The 19685-nt window shown below is 41.0% G+C and overlaps 3 protein-coding genes across 3 annotated transcripts; all 3 read right to left on the bottom strand.

The window, feature by feature from the left end:
- Nucleotides 1-567: 567 nt before the first annotated feature.
- LOC148672659 (endonuclease domain-containing 1 protein-like) lies at nt 568-3267 on the bottom strand. The gene is made up of 2 exons (XM_088628504.1): nt 2900-3267; nt 568-1781 (listed from the first exon to the last, which is right to left on the bottom strand). Exons 1-2 carry the CDS (start codon nt 3191-3193, stop codon nt 1209-1211), a joined length of 867 nt encoding a protein of 288 aa, XP_088484630.1. The 5' UTR covers nt 3194-3267; the 3' UTR covers nt 568-1208.
- Nucleotides 3268-8414: 5147 nt separating this feature from the next.
- LOC148672658 (endonuclease domain-containing 1 protein-like) lies at nt 8415-12264 on the bottom strand. Its single transcript, XM_088628503.1, has 2 exons — nt 11936-12264; nt 8415-10323 (listed from the first exon to the last, which is right to left on the bottom strand). The coding sequence occupies exons 1-2, from the start codon at nt 12233-12235 to the stop codon at nt 9748-9750; spliced, it is 876 nt and encodes a 291-aa protein (XP_088484629.1). The 5' UTR covers nt 12236-12264; the 3' UTR covers nt 8415-9747.
- A 3653-nt stretch (nt 12265-15917) lies between these two features.
- On the bottom strand, nt 15918-19170 carry LOC148672657 (endonuclease domain-containing 1 protein-like). Its single transcript, XM_088628492.1, has 2 exons — nt 18634-19170; nt 15918-16954 (listed from the first exon to the last, which is right to left on the bottom strand). The coding sequence occupies exons 1-2, from the start codon at nt 18925-18927 to the stop codon at nt 16382-16384; spliced, it is 867 nt and encodes a 288-aa protein (XP_088484618.1). The 5' UTR covers nt 18928-19170; the 3' UTR covers nt 15918-16381.
- Between the last annotated feature and the right edge of the window lie 515 nt (nt 19171-19685).

The raw sequence follows: 19685 nt of genomic DNA, 5'->3' as shown, positions 1-19685 counted from the left end.
ACCACTGTAGATGTGGTTTAGCCAGTTCCATCTCAATGTCGTGAATATATCTATTTCAAATATGCCCTTTGTATCCTTTACGTATTAGTTCAGAAGGTTACAGTTAATGCACTAGGAATTTCTAGGCTTAAGAGTGGGATGGATGAGATTGCATTAGAATGGCTTTACTCTTGTACTCTTGCGTCTCCTGTTTTCAATCATTTCCAATCTATGTCTTCAGGTCCTTGTGGATCCCACCTTAGCCAACTCCATTTTTAGCTCATTCTCCGGTACCCTTTATTTCCTATATTTGTGTGTAAATCTTTATAATGTTGCACACTACCTTGGATTGCTGCAGTTTTATGCCTGAGGATTAGTCTTTCATATGTGCTTCATCAAAAGCTTTCTGGAAGTGCAAATGTATCAAATCAAATTCCCTGACATTATCTACTGCACTAGTTGCTTGCTGAAAGAAATCCTATTGAATTTGGAACAGCAATAGTAGCGGTCTTTTAGCATATTCATCTTTTGTTCCCGCTTACAAACTTTTACATAAAGAGGAACTTGCACAAAAGAGTGAACCATAACTGTGGTTGTAAACGACACTTTTATTAAAGTCTTAGATTACACAACAAAAATTGTTAAAAATAAACGTATTTTGACAAATGCAATCAAGGATCTTCTCGGGTTACATTTCGTGGAAAAATGGATTTGAAACAAGTGTATTACTGAGTAGAAACCAGAGACATCAAAACAGTGTAGAAATATATTATGGAAGATATTACTGTACTCTCAACACTCAAAATACATACTCGCATATCCCCATGAAATAAAAAAGTTTCAATTTGTAAAGTTTTAAATGTTTTACACTGTTTTGTGACTTTTCAATATTTCTATAAATATTTCAAATTCATTCTCAAATCTCTCTGGGCACTTCAAAAACAGACACAAACAAAAGTATTATCCTTTAATGTAGCTCAGTATTAATCAACAGTGATTTATAGTAACTTGATAATGATCAAAAGTGAGATAAATCTGAATATTTCTACTGTTAGGATAATACATTTTCTATATCCCAACTAAATATTTCTCTTTCGTTTTGAATGGGCGTTGAGGAATTTAGGAGGCAGAGGGTGCCTAGATACTGTAATACCAATAAAAACAGCTCGTGTCATCTGCCATGGTCAAGACAAAAGGGACTGAGAAACTCAAGCGCATCGCCAAAGTCTTTAAGGGATGCAATCTCGATAGAAAATCTGGAAGTTTTTGTCAACAAAGGTTATGCTTTTCAGGAAATTCTCTAGTTTTTTGACCGACAGCTCAACTACGTTATTATTCTCTTTGTCATTCAGGCCATACGCTGCAAAAGCAGGAAACTTATATCTCTCACTGTAGGGGGCATTTCTGTCATACATAATGCAACAGTAGGCAGACCACATATAGGTTGGAATGGCAACCCTATCGACATTATTCCTACGTATCATGTTTCCTGATGTGGTCACACCAGTTATAATGTAGGCCGTGCCTCTGCAGTAGTTATTGAGCCTCTTTCTGATGGTGTCCTCATGCTGAGCCCACTGCCCAATATTGAACTCTCTGAACTGTGGTACAACGTTAGTGAGGGAGTAGGTGGCAGCCTTGTCAGCAGGTTCAGCCTGATGTTGGTCCGGGTTCAGGTGACCTCTTTCATAGGAGACCGCGTAGCCATAGTCCTCCAGGACCGCCTGGGTGTCTTCGAAGTTCTGGTGCACATTTCCACGGGGGAAGGGCTGCATTTCATCTTTCCCCGCGGAGGAGGCTAGCTGAAACGGGAAGTTACAGGTCTGGAGTTCGGGAGGAAGGTTCAATCCTCATCTCACCTGATTCCACTCTCCCACAAACATATGTATATATCTCACACCTGAGACTGACTCCCACTCCTTTCTCTCACACCCCTTCCACCATCCCATCTTCCTCCTTGAAGCGGCTCCATGGCTCATTCCTCACGGAAGGGAGGGGAGGGTCAGTCAGACTCATCCTCAAAAGACTGCTGTTCTCTTCTGCACCTAACCACACTACTGAAATAGGAAATGTGTGGATTTCTAAGCAAAAGGGCACATGGTCAAGTCTAAACATAACAGGATGGAGAGTTAAACAGAAATAAATCATTTAACCCTTTTCCATCCATTTTCTAACCGTTTCTTCTAATTCAGGGTCATGGGGGATTCCTGAAAGCTATGGGCACAGGGCAGGATACATCCTAGACAGGACACTGTCCATCACAGGAGGCAGACATGTACCTTTTCTTTGAGTAAAAAAAAATCTTTTCTTGTATTAATAAAGAAAATAATCTGTTTTTGTAGAAATTAGTCGTTTTTAAATTATTTTTTAAAATATAAATAATAAATAAGATCTGACTGTGTGTTCAAGTAATTCAAGTTGTTTGTGGCGACAGCAATAAAAAAACAGTTAGCCTGTAGTTTTCCCCCTAAATCCTTATTTAGTATTTAGTAAATAACCTTGAATATAAAATGTCAACATTAAAATCAAGAGGAATTATTTTTACAATCAATTGCAAATAAGCAAGACAACTAATAATGGGGCATCAAAAGGTCCCACAGAATAACATATTATTGGTATTTTTCTTCATTGTAGCAATTAAAGCCTGGGGCCTTTTTTAAGTATTCCAGTACAATTATTCTTTCCTCAGATAAAATTAAGGCTGAAAGTCAAAATATATTGGATATAGACTTATTTCTTTTTTCACCTTTAAATGCTTACAAAAATATTTGAACATGCATTTATTTGGAGAAAAACAATTTTAAAAGGACCATACATGTTTTAATGCCTCTCAGAATCTATATAAAAGGTATATACAGTGCAAGTTATTTTAGGCTTCGTTTTGGATACAAAGGAAGATTTGAGGAGGAAAACGCTGTACCTGGGGCTCGTACATCCAGGGCACGTCGACTCTCTTCTCCCCGTCGGATCTTTTGAAGGTGTACGCGGAGTACACAGGGATGTGATCCACCGTGTCGTATAGGGTGGCGTAGCGAGGTTTGCTGGCGTAACGCTGGCAGATCTTTTTTAGCGAGTGGTCCTCGAGTCCGATCGGTGCGGTCCCCTTGTACAGGAACACCTTGCACTCCCCAAACGTTTCTCCCACGCTGGCCCTGACCGCTGAAGGAGAACGGAGAAGCACAAGCAGGCAGACGACGGTGCCAGGGAGCTTCATGTCGAGAAACAGGGCAGGTCACCTCTCACTTGAGCGCCTGGGGCAGATACAGAACTACTTAAACTTTAAAGCGGCATTGTGGGTACTGTTTGCTTGCCCTAATCATTCTTCTATATGCAAAGTAGCTCCCAGCGGCCGAAAGTATTGACTGAATGGTTTGTCTTTCATTCTGCATTGAAATGCAGGTTAATACACACGATAAAATGCCAGGTCGGTTTTACATGAGTTTAAGTCTCTATTACAAATGTCTACTAACGTTTATTAATAATGCCATCGGGACTTTTTTGTTACTAGTTCTCAATAAACCTACAAATTGTTATTATCACATTAATATCACTGAACAGAACACATTGAACTGTTAACATAAGTTACTATATACTGTAGATTTCTCATTTATGAAGCAATAATGGAATGTAAAGAATATTCAGTGAAAAATATTATTTTGCTGTGTGTGATGTCCTACAATGGCAGGTGTACTATTTAACAGCTTTTCTGTAACTTAGTGTGTAACCATTGTTAAGTATAGGCAATACTATTTTTTTTAAATATATTGTCTATTTTCATCCATACATAAATTTTATAACCACTTCTTCCAATTTGGGGTCACTGGGGAGCTGGAGCCTATATTGGCAATCAACAGGCACAAAGCAGGGTACACAGAGCTAATTAACTTACCAGTATGTCTATGTACCGTGGGAAGAATCCAGTACACCTCAGATGAGACTTTCAACAACACAAACCAGCATAATGGCTACACAAAGGAATGCACTGAGAAATTCATTATTGTGCTTTCCGTAGTGGTGTCTACTTTACTGAGTTATATCAGACATTTTGCTCTGAACACCTCTGGGCTCTGTAAAGGATTGATGAGTGAGGGTTACTGCACAAATGTCATCATGAAATGGACAATGGATGCTGGCAAATTTTGGGAGATAAATATATATCATTGGGGTTTTGAATTTAATGGATAAGCGCAGTAGTCTTGATCTCCTGTCACTAATGATAAGGACATCTTTGTGAATCTGAGCCCATTCAATGACAAACTCAGTCAGGTGTCACTGCTTGGACCAGGGATTTTGTCAGCTCTGGGTGAAGCAGTGTGTCTGACAGTCTATGGTCTGCATATTTGGTAAAGACAGGAATGCTTCTCCTTGAATTTGGACTTGCCTAGACTTCCATAACGGAGATTGCCATTTCTTTCAGCTCAGGCTTTGAGGTCTTCAAGAAGAATAAATCTGTCATCCTTTGTGATTATATAAAGAGTCTAGTCAACCTTGGTATTGAAATCTCCCTTGGTTTTGCCGACTGTATCTACAGTAGGGGTAATCATGGAAAACAGGTGGGTGTACTGGCTGATTCCAACAGAACCCTCCTGAACTTGGTTGATGATTTAATTATTGATAGCAAACTGAGTTCCATGAATCTGGTGTTCTTCCCCTGGTCTTCCCTTCCAGATGAAAGTGCAGTGACCTTCCTGTTCCTTGAGTTGCCCATCTCTTGTTTATTGTGTTTCTCTCATAGCAGTGACATTTATGACTTGGTTCTCGGTCCACGGATGCAGTTCAGAGTTCTGGACAGTGATCGTCTGATGGGTTCTAATGTTCCTGTTCCCAGATTGTTATACTCTCTGTTCTTTTCTCCGACTGCAGCTCACTGGCTGCTGCTAACCAGTCTATCAGGCTGACTGTGTCTATATGTTCGTCTTCTCTAGCCCCAGACTAACAGTGTTGAGCAGAATGAGTCCTACAAAAGGCTGAATCATCATCACAGAAGCTGAAATGCTCTTCCGCCTCAGGCCAAGTGCTTCACAATGCACTTATAACCCCCTCCTTCACACTACTTCCTGTCTAGAGGTGTCCAGACACCACGATCCTGCTCCACTCTCCATTAGCATGTCACCAAAGGTCTTGCTGTGCTGTGGGTGAGAGAAACCTGTGTGTGATATCTCTAATTGGGAAGAGACCATTACATGCCAGCTTCCACACTTATCTCAATATAACAAGACCTTAATCCACACTCCTGGAAGACAAGATGACTGGTGGTCTCCTTCTGTCCCAGTCATTTGTCTGGCAATCCCTTGAGATATTCCAGGTGGTTCATTTTCCTTCCTTTTGAAGAATAAGAAGGAAGCAGGACTATTAACATGGCTTCATGGCGAGCACAGAAGGAATCCTGCCGTACTGTATACCCCCCTGTAAATGCAGACCCTACATTACTCATTGCCTAGTATCCAAGGTGAGGAGGAGTGGTAACTTTTGGTATTCATCCATTATAATAACAGGGAAAAAAGCTGAATCTAGGCAAGGAACTGTTAAAGGTTTCAGATGGCAGAAGACCACAGGGTGATCTGATGGGCGCACATTTCTGGAACTAAACCTGCCGTCTAAAGTTCAAGTAGAGATGAGAGGAGTAACGCAATGTCTGGCATATGTGAAGCAACACAGCAACATTTTTGGTTCCTGCAAAGATGTGAGGTTTTGGGACTGGACTTCCACCAGTCCATCCATTTCCTAACTGTTGTATCCAATACAGGGTTGAAGGAGAGCTGCAGTCTATACCATCAAGCAACGAGCGCAAGGCAGCATGCACCTTGGGTGGGATGCCAATCCATCACAGGGCAGATTTAGGTACAGTACACACACTCACTTCAGATCTAGTTTACAGACCCCATTTAACCTGCCAGTATATCTTTGGACTGTGGGAGGAAACCAGAGCAAGCAAAGGAACACACACGTGAACAATGGGTGAGCATAGAAACTCTACACAGATAGCACCATGCAACCTGGGACTGAACTTTTTAAAGGATGGTACCAACTGAGCCTTTCAATCGCATGGGAGCTGCAGCAGTTACCATCTTCATCATTCCAATTAATCCACCTCGGCCTGATCAAGGCCCATTTCATGGTCTCATTCCAAGTAGCAGGTATGAGAAACCATAGCAAAGTGTGGAAAATAGTGTAGGCATAAGTAGCAAGGGAAATTTGCATGTGGTTAACCTTTTTTAACTATCTCTTTCATGGGACTCTATGGCAGGAACTCAACTGAACTTCTGTGGCTTAATTTCACAAAATTAAAACCTTATTGGTAAATTCATTACTAATACGCAGCTTGGGGAGAGGGACTCACCGATATATCATGATAATTCATATTGCAGTCATGACCCTTACTGTACTGGGTAACTTTAGTACAGCCTACGTTGAGGTAAAGGATATAGCACAACTGAAAACTAAATAGGCTGTAAGGTACTAAAGGGAATTTCCTACTTACACATGAAAAGATGAGTGATGTTAGTGATAGCCCCCTAGCTGATTTCATATTTCAGCTGAGCTGAAATTTCAAGTCTGAGAACGAAAGAAGGACCCACAGATTAGAGTTGCTATTAAAGTATTGGATTAGTATTAGTATTAGATTACAGTAGAACAGCTCATTGCTGCTGGGGGTCAGAGAGCAGGTCTGAACGAGGTCCTCCATGGCTCAACATTGCACAGTAAGACGTAGTGATGACTCCTGTGGACAGCCCATCAGTTTCTGTGAGAAGACCCAACAGGCGGAGTTTCTTATCTTAATACTGTACCTTCCTCACTTCAGGCAGACAAACATGGCAAAAATATTAACAGCAATATATGAAAAGATGAACAGAAGTGAACCAGGAACAAATTAGCAGGAATAAGTAAAGATTTATTCTGCGTGGAAACGTAGGAAGAACAAGGTTTCAGCTGTCGAGTCTCCAGGTACCTGTCACGATTATAGTCCCCCCTCCTTAAGGGTGCTCCAGCCCTTTCACGTGAGACTTTATTCTGTGCACCTGTTTCCTATTCCCAGCCCACCTTAAAAGCCAGGTGCTGACGCTCATCCGGGCTCTGCATCTGATTTCCGTATCGTGCGAGTCCGGGACCTGGAAGCGCCTGGTCCCGTTAAGGTTTTAATCTCGGTTCCCATTCCCGTTCCTGTTCCCTGTCCGCCGGTTCCGACCCGGCTTCGTGTTTTAATTCCGCGGTTTGATGGATCACCTGGTTTTGGACTTACCTTTGTGTTTTGGATACTCTCTAAGGACCACTCTTTTGGATTGTTCGCCTCGGCCACACCTCCCCCGTGCACCAGCGCACCTTGGACACGCCCCCCTGTCTTCAGCCCCGTATTCCTGCATGACGTTTCCCCAGTGTTTCCCCACTTCGTCGGATTGTGTCGTCCGCATAGGGTCCGGAAAGAACTGTTCGTTACGGTACCCAAAGTCAATTCTGCTCCAAGAGGTGCCACCAGCTACTGAATGTTAAGTTTCACGTACTGTGCTTATTCACACGAGGATCAGTTTGTTCATATAATGCAAATGTATTTTATATCTTTGTGTTCCACTATTAATTACCGTATGGTAATCTTCATCTGGTATTAATCTTATTTCCATGAAGACCTAATAATGTTTTAGGCCTAACATAAAAAGGAACAGGGTAGCAGAGTGGAACAGTGGTAAACATCACTGCCTTGCAGCGCTGGGGACCTGGGTTCAATTGCAGATGTGGGGTTCTGTCTGTGCAGAGTTTATCTGTGTGGGTTTCCTCTGGGTACTGTGGTTTCCTCCCACAGTCGAAAGACCTACTGGTAGGTTAACTGGCTTCTGGAAGAAACTGCCCAGGGTGTAAGTGAGCGCATGTCTGTGTCTGTGTGTGTGCCCTGTGATGGAGTGCTCTCCTGTCCAGGGTCTATCCTGCCTTGTGCCCATTGCTTGATGGGATAGGCTCTGGCTCCCCGCAGTTAAAAAATGGATGGATGGATAAAAGGGAATGTGGACCAAACTAGGGGGTTCACAAACCTTTTCTCAGCAATGTAGGGATCCCAGGTTATGATGCCTATAAAACCAGAGCTCTTCACAACTGGCAGAGAAGGAGGATGGGAGGCAATTGAGCTGCAATTTTACAGAACACCAGTCATATGGTACTGTACTTCCTAATAGTTTGGCCAGTGAGTGCATAGCACTTTAGACTTTAACTTTCTTAAACATTAAACATTCTCATTAATTTAGGAACAAATAAATTACCTATGAAACCTGGTTGACATCTTTAACCACGACTGCCCATCCAGACTGTAAAAATTCAACGATCCAGACGTGTGTGTAAGTTTCTGCCTGTCGGCTCTTAATTAGGATCAGAAATACTGAAAAGTACACTTTGCTGCCATATTCTAATAAAGAAATCTTTTGAATCTGAATCCACGCAAACAAACAGGCTTTGTCTTCTTTCATTCAAGAGTTTTTATTTCTTAAAGCAAATATTCCCTTGCTTCCATCAGATTGCCTTTTAATTCACAGATGCAAGATTAAGATGAAGACGTTTACATTCCGCGTAGTTACAAACCCCAAGTATTACATGTGAATATTTGAAAGAAAAAATAACTCATATTGTACATAAGCAGATTTCTTAAATCAAATTCTTCAGGAGTGTCCTAGTCTGGATTTATTAGATGTGGGGAGATTTCTGAAAGGAAGCAGTCAGTCTTAATCTCAACTGTGCAATTTAACTTCAGGATTGTTTCCCAAGCAGTCACCCATGTGCAAAGCTCGCGTTTGATTCTCTTTCTACCTACTATTTGATTAAAAAAATAATTTCCAAAATTACTATTTTAAATTTGCCTTACTACAGTATACGCAAAAGTAGAGACAGTATTTTGGCCTTCTCTGTGGGCAAAGATCACATCTTCGAATATCACAGTACTGTAGATGGTCAATAGATTTAGTATCAGGGCAGCAGAAGTAAGGTTGTAGACAAGTAAAGTACCAATGATGAAATTTACATTAATGTGAAAGACTCCACAGTTTTACAGTTTTGTAAACTTCTGTAAATCTATAACAGAAGATAGTCACCATCAAAATCATACACTTTCCAAACTAACTCGTTTTTTTTAAGATGAGTGACTAGAATTAAACTACATTTAATGATTTATGAAATAATTTGAAAGTGTGATTAAAGAGTGACACTGACACCTCGTGAGAAATCATGAATTACAGGTGAATTAATAGAATAAATAAATGATATTGGATAAGGGATCCCAGTGCTTCTATCTGAAGTGAAACGAGGTGATGATCAAGATCCTGATCGTTTTAGGCCCATTGACCTGAGGTTTCTATTGTGTAGTCATTCAACCTACAAGTGGAAAAAAAAATGAAGACACCCGTCTACAACTTCACGTTTCTCAGCTAATGATTAGGAAACAGGTGAGTGGATTTTTTTTTCAAACACGCTTATTACTTGTAAACAAGTTTCATCAATGTACAATACCTCAGAATGCTTCTGAAGAAAAAGTTGTTTTAAAGAAGAAATATTCTGGAGTGAAGAAGATAGAGAAACAAGATGGGGGGGGCGAAACATTATTTTCACTTTTCTAAAATTTTTCATTGCAGTGTTCTATGTTCTAAAATGAGTTTAAGACTAAACAGAAATACTGGACCTATGGATTTTTCCTCCCTTCTTTTTCATTATTGTACCAATTAAACTTTCGTGGGTTTGAATTTCGAAAATCTAAAATGACATTCCAGAGCCGGAAAACCCGCTGTGATCCACCGTTCAGTCAGCGACACAGTCCCTGTAGAACAGCTGGAAATCTTGGTCGACGTTCATTTCTCTTTTCAGCAGGGTTTCGAGTTTTCTGGGCGAGACTTCGGTGACAAAGTTGTTGACCACTTCGTTCAGCCCGTACGCGGCGAAAGTGGGAAACTTGTATCTGACATCATACGGGGCGTTGAGGTCATAGTTTGGGCAGCAGTAAGCAGACCAGATGTATTTCGGAATTCCCACCCTGTCCGTGTTCTCTCTGCGAATCGTGTTTCCAGACGTGGTCACGCCTGTCACGATGTAGGCTTTACCGTTACAGTAGTTGTTAAATCTTTTCCTCACGCTGTCTACGTAAGCGGACCAGTGGCGATTATAGAACTCCTTAACCTGAGGTACGATGTTAGTGAGGGTGTACGTGGCGGCTTTATCACTGGGAGAAGCCTGGTGCTGATCAGGGTTCAGGGGACCTCGTTCGTACAGTATAGCATCGGAGTAATCTTGCAGAACCGCTTGGCTCTCTTCAATGCGGACCTCGCTGCCTCCTCGTGGAAAAGGCTGCATGTTGTTGGTTCCGGTCATACTTGAAAGCTGAAACCACAAATATTTCTTAGTGGATGTTCTATCTGGGTGTTGTCTGTGTGTTCTCCCTGTGTTCGTGTGGGTTTCCTCTGGGTTTTCTGGTTTTCTCCCACTGTAGACATACTGTAGGAGTAAATTAATAGGCCTGTGCAGAAATTGGCCCTATATGAGTGTGTGTCTGTGTCTGTGTGTGCCCTGTGATTGAAAACATCCTGTCCAGGGTGTACCACGCCTTGCACCCGTTGCTTTTCCAGGAGGGGCTCAGGCTCCTCTGCAACCTGGTATTGGATAATGAGATTAGGAATTGGACAGATAGATTTCACTACAGCCTACTGTGGTGAACGTTTGATGCGTAGTTTCGGAAGTGCTGTTAAAAGGATGAGATTTTTTGCTTTTTTACTAGATGGTGCCAAACCAACACAGCCTGTGAGAGAAAGTACAAGGTATTTACACACTTGAGGGTGTGCTGCTCTGAGAAATTGGCCATCCATTCATTTTCTAACTGCTTTATCCAATATATGGTTGCAAGGGAGCCGGAGTCTATCCTGGCAGACAACGGGAGCAAAGCAGGGTACATCCTGGGCAGGGCTCCAGTCTATCACAAAGCAGAACAGACATGAACAAAAACACAGTCCCTCACACCGGGGTCATTTTTCCCAGAAGCCAATTAACCTACTGGGATATCTTTGGACTGTGAGAGGAAGCAGGAGGTCACCTAGAGGACCTAAAGGAAACCCACACAAACTAGGGGATAACATACAAACTCCACACAGATAGCACCCCTGGTCCAGAATTGAACCCAGGGCCCTAGAGCTGCAAGGCTGCAATGTTAACCATTATACGGTCCTTGAGGAATTATATTCTATATATTTCTTTATGTGTTATTAACAGTTATTAAAAATGGAAAAGAAAATATGAAAACATAAGATACTGTTGGAGCTACAGTATGTAAAAGGAGCTCATACACACTTTGCAAATTCATAATGTTCAGATCAGTGGCTTTGAAGTTTAGTGTTTTCAATTCAGTGCTGAAACCTAAATGCATTCAATTTAAACAATTATTTTCTCTCCTCTTCCTAGTACTATTAACTAATTAACGACTGAAGTGGAAATAATTAAATTGTACCTTTTAAAAAAACTACCTTTTAGATTAGTGAATTTCATTGTGACGTGTGTTACAGCCAAGTACAAAAAGTACTGAGGAGAGCAAAAAGAATAATAACCCTTTGTAATTAATCATGATTCATGCTACATTTAAGGGCAATTTTATCAACTGTTTTAAGTCTTCATGTGGTATGAAGAAACAATTCACTCTACGAGGTAGTCAAAAAGGGATACTTGCCCGTTTTATTTTTAAAATACCCTACTGAGTCTCATTCCACGGCATTATTGATTATACATGTTAACCATTGTAAATAATAATTATCATTTACATACATTTTAATTATAATCATAAATGTTTATAAAATACACTAAAAACCGGTGTGATATTCCTGTAAATGGTTTACTAGCTATAGTTCATCATGATGATACATATGGATCTTTCCACCAAGAGAAGGGAAAGCGACTTTAATAAAAGTTGTACCAATTTCAGACTTTTATAAAGAACGAAAAAATGTACCTGGGGTTCGTACATCCATGGAAAATTCACCCGCTTCTCGCCGTCAGACTTTTTAAAGGTGTAGGCGGAGTAGACAGGGATGCGTTTTTTGGCATCATACAGAGTCGCGAAGCGGGGACGGTTGTTGTAGTGCTGGCATATTTTCAGGAGAGAGTCATCGGTCAGGCCAGCAGGGGGCGTTCCCTTGTACATAAACTGCTTGCATTCCCTGAACGTCTCCCCTACGCTCGCCCGCACCACGGACACGGAGGCGGCGATGAACACGAGCAGCAGGGAGATGCCGGAGTGGGAGAGATCCATGCTGAGAGCCGCACCGTTCTGGATAGAGAAAGAAGAGGCCAGCCTACTTAAAGGGCAGAAGCACACCAGGAGTACCCATGATTACTGTGGTGTATGCAAACTAGCCCTGTGAGCCATTGGCTGTAACTACTGATACAACAGACCCATGACTTAACCAAGCAGTGTTCTATTATTTCATTATGATGAATTACTGAGCTGGAAAATCGGCAATGTTGGTAGGCCTATACCACAGCCGATATCAACCTCTGGAAGAAGGCAGAAAGTGTGCTGGGTCCCAGCATTGAACTGAATTGTTATGAGAGACACAGTCTTCTGACTTAACCCCCACCTAACATGTGAGTCTGATTTCTCTTCAGTGGAATATTATTTTTTGTCTTCATGTCTGAAGTAGGGTACGTCTTATCTTTAAAGGAACAAGTAAAAGTTGATTCCACTCTGAAAAGGAGAAAGAAGAAGCTGTTGAGCCCCTACTGCCGTGTGAACACTTCAAGGCTCAGCAGCCATAATTTTGTTTCTTCCTTTGTCCTTTTCAGTGAGGAATTCGCCTTTTCTTCTTCCCTTGCAGAGAACACACACTTGACACAGCTCCCCATGCAAACTGCAAAGCTTCAAAGACTACTCCTGCTGATTTTCTAAACAATATTGCCACAGCTGGCCTGGGATTCTAACATTTCCAATCAACCTTTATTTATTTTCCTTTTGCTCACCGCATCGCTTGTTCATAAGAATTGAGTCATTTTTTTCCTATACTTCTCACTATATCTCTATATTACAAATCTTTCATTGTAATTTGTGTATTGCAATAAAGCATTTTATTAAGGGCTGCACATTCTAACATGAGGAACAGCCTTCCAGTTGACTTACAGAATCCCTTTGTGTGTCCTTTGGAATTCTAATTGCGTCCTTGTCTTGTGTGATATTTTTATTTTTATTTTTCTTTGCAGACTGATTTCTTCTACAAAGTAAGACAAAGCCTGCGCTCCTAGAAAGCCAAACCGAGGGATAACAGCTTCATTCATGTGGTTTTCATGTATGCAAATAACTCAGCAGATGTCACAAAGGCTCTTTTTAATCTCTTTCATTACACCTGGCTCCTTTATAAGTCATACTAGCAAGGAGCAGTGGTCAGGGTTCTGGACTCATAACTGGAAGATTGTGGGTCCAAATCTCCAATGAGACACTACTGGTGTGCCCTCAAACTAGATACTCCACCCAAATTATTCCAGTAAATCACTCAGTTGTTCTAACAACAATGAATTGAGATGATGAATACAAAGGGCTGGCGTACTTAATACTTTGGTGTTCTCTTGACAAGTTGAGGAACAGACAGTGCTAGCCAAAGATCAGGGGAATGAACTAGGGAGGCAGCTGCAACAGTAAGCTGGGCTGGAGGAAGGGGTGTGAATAAAGGTGGCTGCAGAGTTGTGGGCAGCCAGGGAGTATTTATATGCAGGAGAGCGGAAGTGCAAGAGTCGACCTCCTGGTGAACATCTGTTAACACTGTGCAGTACGAACATCTCAAGTTCAAGTGTGTTGGAAAAGCAAAAAAAAAATGTGAGAACTGCTAGAAATGAATGACTGTTATAACAGGTTTAGCTGTGAAAAGAAAAAAGGTTTCTGCCGACCACCAAAAATTATTTAGTGCAATGAATATCTCACTATTAACATTTTCTGCTGCTTTTGCATGAGATGTCTCTGATATAATTAATAAATCCATCCATCCATTTTCTAACCACTTCTTCCAATTCAGGGTTACAGGGGAGACAGAGGCTGTCACTGCCATCAATGGGCTGGGTACACCCTGGGTGGGATGCCAGTCCATCGTAGGGCACACATTGACTCAGACATAAACACACACACATTCACACTAGGGTCTGTTTTCTTTAGATTCCAATTGACCTACCAGTATGTCTTTGGAACTGTGGGGGGAAACAGGAGGACACACAGGAAATTTATGTGAACATGGTGAGAACATACAAACTCTACACAGACAGCACCTCAGGTCCAGAATTGAACCCAGGGCCCCAACGCTGGGAGGCAGCAATTATCCACCATGCTACCCATGGTTAAACAAAGTAATAAAAATTAATTTACACAATATTGGAGGATCACACATGATCTCCAACCTAGAATTTCGAGGATGTGTCCGCACTGTGAGCACCTAGGCAAAACTAACCACAATCAAATTAGGTTTTCATACTGTTCAATACAAGAACAAAAGTTCTCCTGACTCCCATGACAATCTTAAATCTGTATTTGAATAAGTTACACAAGCTAGAAATCTAGAGAAGATATTAAACAAAAAAGTACACTTCAAAGCAGAAAAGGCTTATTCGGTAACTTTCAGTCACCAAGGAACAAATTAACTTAATTAAATTGATCAGTACTGAGAATAAATTGGGTTCTAACTGGTACTGCTTTCTTATATGGGATGAGATCAGTTTGGGCAAATGGGTGTGCTTAATGATGTTTATATTAAAAGTTTAGGAAGAATGACACCACCATGCTCTATCTGCCTTTCACACTTCGCATTGGGGTTCTAGTCTTCTCGTCCTGTGGCCAGAAGGTCAGGGAGCTCAGCAAGATAAGAATAGTTCACAACCTAGGTTATCAAAGGGAATTAAAAATACATGTGAGTGAATTCCAAAATTATTCACCACTCAGTGACAGGAGCCCAAGCATTTATATGGGATGAGTGACATCTTATTTTTTATTATTGGCTTTTGCGTTGACAAAACATGAAACAAAATCACTAATGAAAGGGAATATCCATTTAAAAAACTGTCGACGTGTTGCTTTCCCTTTTGTGTGAGCGTAGAAGAGAATCAGAGGTGGAGCTGCTGTCTGTGAAACCATGGCCATTTCTCTCAGCTTAAGGAAAGACGAGCTGCCCCAGCCACGTTGCCTTCCAGTTGTTTTAATTTAGTGCCCAAAAAATACAAGCAGGGAAGACATTTCAAAAGTGACTTGTAAGCTTTTGCTTTCCGTTGCCTGATGCGAGTCTATTTTTTTTAACACATTGTCACAGTTTCCGACATCTAACAGGAGACTAACACCCGCACCTCCCCCCAGCAGTACAATGGTTAACACCACAGGTTTCATTCTGAGTGTGCAATTTACAGAGCAGGCAGTATGGCGGTGCAGCGACTCGCACAGCTGGGGCCCTGGGTTTGATTCCCAGGGAGCCACAGTCCAAAGGCCTTTGAGTAGGTTATTTGGCTGCTGGGGAAACTGGCCCTGATGTGGGAGTGAGTGTGCCCTGTGACAGACTGCCGTAGGCTTTAAATCCCCTGTGAGCCTGCACTGATTAAAGAAATAATTAATAACACCTATGGATAATAAATATTGTTGTTATTATCATTTAAATAATGTTTGATGGTTTTTGGAAGTCTGAAGATATGGACTTCTTTCCACTGCTTTAATTTATGGAGTTCTTTTTCACATTTGAGCTGCAGTATGTCTTCATCTTTTAACAGGACATCTGTTCTGATAAAATAACAAATGTATTAAGGGTCATGGTGCTCTTTTCATTACCTGTATCAAAATGACATAATATTAAATCAAACAGCCTAAAAAATATGCATTACATTGTAACATTAAAAATGCTGGATTTATTCTCATTTTAAATTAAATTGTGTGCATGCACAGTGGGACATGTTTTTAAAAATGGATATGACCAGTGTTTAGTTCATTTACCTTCTATTTAAATGTGTATCCTGGATTACAATCACTCATAAAGGCCCTTTTATTTTTTCAGCAATTAGATCTTTCAGTATATTAGCCCACCTGATTCATTTGGTAGTTCAGTAACTAAAAAATCCAAAAGCTCAGCCTGCAGCTTCTTAACAAAGACAAATATCACTATAGCTGCCAACCCGAACTCAATTTTGGGGCCATGTTTAGGAGAACACTGTTTTTTATTGTGTTCTTTCTTATGAGCAAAACCGAACTGTTACAGAATAATTGGATAAGAGATTTATTAATGTTCTCCAAATCAAAATCCAGTGACAGCAGTGAAGGTGGACGACAGGACAAAATGGCCACATCTTTCTGGAGTGGAACCTGATTTATTTCGCCAGTCCAGTTTGTAAAGTCTTATGGTCAAGACAAGGCAGTGCGGTGGGAAAGGAGGGTTTCCCCGGCGCTTCAGGAAATGCAGTCTTTGTAGAAAATGTTGAAATTCCGGTCAAAATCGGTTTCGTTCTTTAGGAAGCTTTCGAGAGTCTTGAGTGGCACTTCGAAGATGCTGTTGTCCACTTGATCGTTCTGCCCATAAGCAGCGTACGTCGGAAACATGTACCGTACGTCATAGGGGGAGTTTCTGTCGAACCTGGGGCAGCAGTAGGCCGACCAAAGGTATTTGGGTACGGCCAAGCGGTCTTCGTGATCCCTTCGGATCATGCTGCCGGAAGTGGTTATTCCCGTGACGATGTACGATTTGCCCCGACAGAAGTTGTTGAGCCTTTTCCTGATTCTGTCCAGGTAGACAGACCAGGATTCCTCAAAGAAGGTCGTGATCTGAGGCACGATATTGGTCAGGGTGTAAGTGGCGGCCTTGTCATCGTTATCGGCCTGGTGCTCGTCGGGGTTCAGGGGGCCCCTTTCGTAGAGGACGGCGTCGGCGTAGTCCTGCAGGACGGCCTGGCTGTCCTCGATCAGCTGGTCGATCTCGCCCTGGGGCAGGGCCTGCATGTTCCCGCCTTCGTCGGGAGAGCCAAGCTGAAACGGCAGCCGAAAATATTAGGTTAGGCAGCTTTTCCCTTCTGACTACATGGTCCACTCGATTGTTCTGACGTGTTTTACATGCAGACCAAACAGAAAACACTCCCCTGACCCTTGTCCATAGACATCTGAAAGCTTGACTTAAGCCGAGTCTGAAATATCTCAGATCATTGTATCATCCAGCCCAATAGCTGATAACGATTCAAGCTGGTGGTAAATTAAGAGACAAACAGTTTCTGCTAAACAGAAGGAGAAAAACAAAAGCAAATGGCAGGATAATAAGCATCTCATTCAGCTACGTGGCTGGGTTGAACCTTTCTATGAAGGTATTTTTAATTGTTGTAAGAGGTCTTTGCTAAGTATCATTTCTATATTTTAATAGTCTAACTGAATACTTTATTAATATTTTAGAATTTTGGGATTAACTGTCTATCAGACATGTAAAAACATTCATACTCCTTTTCTTAATATGAAGTGTTAGGGAACGAAAACTATGATCTGATATTTAAATTTACAGAGTGAGAGTACTCCTCACTCTTTAGAAAAGAACAGGCAAAATATGAAGACAAGAGGATCTGGATGCAAAGCAAGAAAGTTCATTTACCTGCATATAATTCATTTCAGTGTGAAGTTATAATAGCATTGAAATAAGAGTTTGAGGATCCCTTGAGCCTACAGTATGTGGCAACTACAGCATTAAAAGCACAAAATAAGCTACTATAATACTAGAATAATATACAATATATGGCAATATCATGTGAATTATAAGCTAGGATTCTAATACTATTTTAAGTATTAAAAGCACAAAATGAACCACTACACTACTAGAATACTACGGCAGTAATATATGAATAATAATATAGAAATAATATAAACAGCACTAATACATGAGCCAAACTTTCGCTGTGGCAATTAGTTGTCAGTGTATTTGTGTAAAGAGAAATATTCCGACAATGTCCGTGTCTCATTAATACTGCCACTTAAGTTTTTTTTCTAGTAGTGCAGTGCTCCATCGCAAAAACTTTATGTTTTAATAGTTAAAATTTAACTTAATACTTTATCAACATTTTAGAATGTCTGTATTAACCGTCTATCAGACATGTAAAGACACTCATACTCTGTATCTTAATATGAAGTAACAGCAGCATTTACTGCAGTCTGAAACCCTTTGATTCAACAAGATAGTGTACAGTATGTTCTCGCTACACCTTATCAAAAATCTTTGAGGTACTGTGGGTCAGATCTTTAAATCTCAGACTTATCAATATATCATATCTATATAATCAAAGAGAGATAATTTGTGTATTTTTATTTCGCAGTGATATTAGGAATACGTGAAAAAATGCATACTTTTTTTAAGTTTACTTGCAGTTGTATTCTAAAATATCTGTCGTGTCTTGTACCCGCCCCTCCCCACACAACAGGCTTAAGAACCACTGCAGAAGAGAATACAATTTCCAGTAACAAAATAAAGACAGCACTTATGTGCCTTTTAGTAAATCCCTTAATCTTTAATAAACTATACACACCCTAAAATATTGATTTCGTATCGTCGCGCTTTTTCGGGACTTAAAATGAGGTCCTAATTTAGCGAACTGGTAAAGGGTTTTTAGGGACTTGCAATCTGGACAGCCGAGGAGAACTGAAACGGAGTGTGAAATATATCAGGGCAATACCTGAGGCTCATACATCCAAGGGACGTCCACCCGCTTCTGCCCGTCGGATTTCTTGAAGGTGTAAGCAGAGTACACCGGGACGCGTCTCGCCGCGTCGTACAGCGTCGCGAACCGCGGCTTGTTGTTGTACCTCTGGCAGATCTTCTTCAGGTTCCCGTCCGCGATTCCCACCGGCGGTGTCCTCATGTACAAAAACTGCTTACAGTCTTTAAAGTTGTCCCCCACGCTGGCCCAGACCACCAGGGCCGAGTCAAACGCGAAAAAGAGGAAGACGGAGGTGGGGAAGACATTCATGTTGAAGCGGACGCGGCACCGCTGTGAACAGAGCCCGCTGCTGCAGAAACATTCAGAATAAAGAAGACATTGTAGTCAGGCTACTTTCTGTATGCAAAGTAGCCTCTCTGACATAAGGAAGCATTGCCTCGATATCTACCTCTATCCTGCAATAGTGGCTTCGTTAATAGCTGAGAGATTTAAATTCATATCATTTGCGGAAACCAAAGAGATAGTCTTTCATCGATTTCAAAGGAGCTGCTGTGATCAAACCTTTAAATCACATTTCATTGGAATATGATCTCTGTGGTTGAAAGATTGATTATTAACAGCATTTGATGATAAACATTGTGGAATATCTGTCTTTCACTTTCTTATCTCTAATCCAGGACACTGGAGTTGTTGAGCGTATATTAGTCATTTTTAAAAACTTGGGAAAAACGGATGAAAAAAACGGGTCATTTAGCCCACGGGTGCTCGATATTTGACGATACACAGGGTAATCCTAACAGTCTATCTAGGCTAGACTTGACCTGTCTCCACTACATGTCCTAATAATGTCCTCATAACAACAACAAAAAAAACAGCCCATCTAGCTTTCACAGTCAGTAGTTAATTGATACAATATGTCTTGAAAGAAGCCAGGGCTTCAACAACAATCTGCATATTTTGTTCCACACTCCCACCACCCTTTGTGTAAACATGTTTCTCCTACTCTTGGTTTTAATTGCACTTCCTCAATGCATTATTAAACTATCTGTGAAAAAAAGTATTTTCTA

The sequence above is a fragment of the Lepisosteus platostomus genome, chromosome 4, assembly GCF_059453375.1.
Source record: "Lepisosteus platostomus isolate fLepPlt1 chromosome 4, fLepPlt1.hap1, whole genome shotgun sequence".
Lineage (NCBI taxonomy): Eukaryota > Metazoa > Chordata > Actinopteri > Semionotiformes > Lepisosteidae > Lepisosteus > Lepisosteus platostomus.
Note: the sequence above shows the minus strand (reverse complement) of the source record. Positions and strands in the feature narration are given on the sequence as shown.